The sequence below is a fragment of the Cynoglossus semilaevis genome, chromosome 9 (genome assembly GCF_000523025.1).
Source record: "Cynoglossus semilaevis isolate Cse_v1.0 chromosome 9, Cse_v1.0, whole genome shotgun sequence".
NCBI lineage: Eukaryota > Metazoa > Chordata > Actinopteri > Pleuronectiformes > Cynoglossidae > Cynoglossus > Cynoglossus semilaevis.
This window is the reverse complement of record NC_024315.1, coordinates 7,949,374-7,952,776: the sequence shown is the minus strand read 5'-3', so window position 1 is coordinate 7,952,776 and position 3,403 is coordinate 7,949,374. Positions and strand designations below refer to the sequence as shown.

General features: G+C 39.1%; 1 protein-coding gene across 3 annotated transcripts in view; it reads left to right on the top strand.

Annotated features, from left to right (window-relative positions):
- The window catches only part of tbc1d1 (TBC1 (tre-2/USP6, BUB2, cdc16) domain family, member 1), a 35,417-nt gene that overhangs the window by 466 nt on the left and 31,548 nt on the right, over window positions 1-3,403 (top strand). For all 3 annotated transcript variants that reach the window (XM_008316957.3, XM_008316958.3, XM_008316959.3), the window contains exon 2: window positions 660-1,316. In XM_008316957.3, the coding sequence (XP_008315179.1) occupies window positions 660-1,316 (657 nt within the window). The remainder of the gene's footprint in view (window positions 1-659; window positions 1,317-3,403) is intronic.

Genomic DNA, 3,403 nt, shown 5'->3' with positions numbered 1-3,403 from the left:
TTTGGAAACACAATATAAAGCGAATTCGTTGCGATTCGGTTCTCTGTAGAAGATTGTCTTATGTGTGGTTTTAATAGAACAATACAAGAAACGATTTTTTGTAATCCCACCTCAGGGAAATTATATTTTTAAAGGATAAAATAACAATTCCTTCTGTACACTTATACAAAATAAGCAGGGTAAAACACAACATAAGGTGACCATCAGTTTAAACATGAAAAATATAAATAAAAAGATATACAAAATCGTATTTGGAATAAATGTAACAGGAAATTAGGCAATAAATGAAGATGTCCAATAAGCTGACTGATTTTCAGTGACGTTTCATCAACATTTGACCCAAGAGTGAATATTGCATACAGATGGAACATAGTACAGTATTACTTACCATACCTCGAGCTACATAATTTACATGTCATGTTTGTGTGTCCTTGACAGTTAAAGCTTAGGTCATTAGACAACAAGCCATGTGCATGTAGTTGGGTAAACAACAGCAGGTGGTTGTTTGGTGGAACACCCTCTAAATGACCCTTTGACTACATTTAGATTCAAATGTCAGGGTTTTTTTTTTCCTGTTTCTTCACGGTTGACAATCTGTCATTGTTCTTTGAGTTCTTTGTGTTGCTTTTTTTAAAACTCTTCACCAACACATTTTACAGGTGAACTGGAGACAGACTACTTCCTGTAGCCATGTAAAAATGGAAGGACTCTACTTTGAAGTGAAGCTCAAACAAGATGAATCTAAGAATCGGCCTGTGAAGCTGACTTCAAACCGCCATTCAAGTCCATCGTTCTCAAACCTCTCCACTTCCATAAAATGTCAGGAAACCCCTCGTTCAGTGATCAGTGAGAGGGCTAAATCATGGGGGAGCAAATTAGTCGACCTGGGTGAGAAGAAAGAAGAAGATGAGGGGCTAACGTATAAACTGAAGCTGATTGGTTCTCTGCCAGTCCACCACCTCACCACCATGACCATGTTGCCCTGGGTGGTGGCAGAGATCAGCAGGTCGCGTCCTGTGGGAAAGGAGACGGGTACGAAGGTGCGGTCTGTGAGGACTGGAGTTGGACATGTGCATAGTTTTGCCCCCAATCAGATGGTGTCTCTGTGTGTATCTACATCCTGGGTTCAGTGTGGGTCAGCACTGGAGGAAGGTGCAGTCTGGGATCCTCTCTCACACACAGTGCTGTTTGAATGTCGTCCACACCAGGTGACCAAGCTCATTCACAACAGTCAGGATCCTGGCAGCTTCGGATGTCTGGTCAAAAAGGAGCCCCACTGTGCCTGCTTTGTGTTCCAGTGCCAGGACAGCACCAAGGTAGGTGGGTGTGGACGTGGGCAGTACAGTATATATCAGTCGTAGCTATGTTTAACACAATGCCTTAGTAGAAAACAGGTCATTTAGACCTTGATGAACTCAGAGCAGGTGACACTTTCCAAAAGAAGAGACCAGAAGTAAAGCAAAGCTACTACATAAGACTTTATGTGCTTTTACCATTGGAATAGTACAGTCATCTCAGTTTACATATGCCGAGAGGTACATCATGTATGAATATAGAACATGAGGTGGAGAACAAAAGATCAGAGTGGTGTTGGAAACATGACCCAACCTGGCACCAATGCCCTTTATTTACTCACAAAGAGCTGCCGCAGCCTGTCTGCATCAGTCTTTATTACAGCAGAGGAACTGAGTGGAATTATCACTGGTGTAAATCAAATACCAGTGTCTGTGCAGTGGTTGGGAAATAGACTCACATCCGCAGGAGATAGTAGTAGATAATGTTTCTTCAGAATTTTTGAAGGGAAGGGGAGTTTGTCATAATGGAGAATGTTATTTAGTGTACAAAAAAATATTTTATGAAACTTGTATTTAATGCATTATAAAAAAAATATGTAATCTTAAAAAGACAATATTGTGTTTCTATGTAGAGTAGAAATCATGTTAATTGTTACATTTAAAATACATATATTTTAAACATTTTAATATAAAAAAATCAATGAGTCATTTCCTTGTTAGGGCAGGTTAATGTTGTGTATGTTCTGCAAAGAGACTTAAAATCAGACTCTCTGGCTCGGGCTGTTGGCACACACTCTGCATTGACCCTGTAATTCTTTCAACTCTGCTCACATGGCGTGCTATTACAGCCCTCTGTGTGTGTAGTGTAAAGCTGCAGCTGGTGTCATAGTCAGGCCAGAGACATTTGATAGCGTCATCATTCTGGCCATGCCCAGCATACCCACGACTTAAAAGAGCTGGCACCGTCAGAGAGCTGGAGACAATGGAGGAGATGAAATCAGGGACAAAGTGGCTGAAAGGCAGAGTACTATGTAAATGTCACTGTGTTCTTTCTGAAGCAGGTACTTGTCTTACAAGACACACAGTACACCTGCAGGGCATCAACTACAGCACCCAGCGTTGAGTTGCTGTAAATATTTTTGGCTGTTTGTGTGACAGATGCACCAGCTGAATAGACATTTTTTATATTTGTTTACAATACATATATACCTCATATATATATATGTATATGCTGTATATATAATATATAGAGTGTGATTGTGTGTGTGTGTTAGAGAGAAACATTTACTGGCTAAGCAGGATGTTAAATTGTGTATAAACCACTTCCTGTGGTTCGGAGTTTGATGTGTTTTCTTCTCTGGATGAGAAGTGGTGTTTGTATGTCGTGTTTGTTGTTCTCACTCTCCTCCAAAAAATGTGGCAGTGGCAGTGGTGTCAGAATGACCACCTGTTGTTGTCATAAAGGCTCTGACTGTCATACACACACGCACAAAAAGAAACACACAGTTGCAGATTTTAAACCTTCTGTGCATCACTGTGGGACATTGAAAACCTGTGCTGCACTTCATTGTATCATCATTTTATTTTTTGCATTCTTTAATATTCACAACAGCAAATGATGTGAATTAATGTAATACACAGTCGCAAGTAAATACTCAGGAAATATTCAGCCACATTCAGACAAACACACCAAGTGAGAGAGGCACAGGTACAGTCACTTTACAGTTTATGACTACACGTTTGTCAGACCAGGAAAGTACCAATATGATGCTAACACATCACTCCAGAAGTAAGAAGTTAAAAAGTAATCAAAGAGAACGATGATGACTGATCAGGCTTGATTTTATTTTATTAAATAAAACACTTTTGAAATGTTAGACTGATTATAAAAGGTTTTAAATCAAGTTTGTTTGACTGTGACAGTAGATCTGTCAGTTCTTTATCAACTCAAAGTCACAGCTTTGTGCCAATGCTGTACTTTAACACAATACTTTGTGATTTATACCCAATACTCCAACAAATTAAAAATATTATCTGAAAATAATCAATCTTGTATCGGATGATTTTCATTAGTGTTAGAAAAATATCATATCAAAGGGAAACATTTA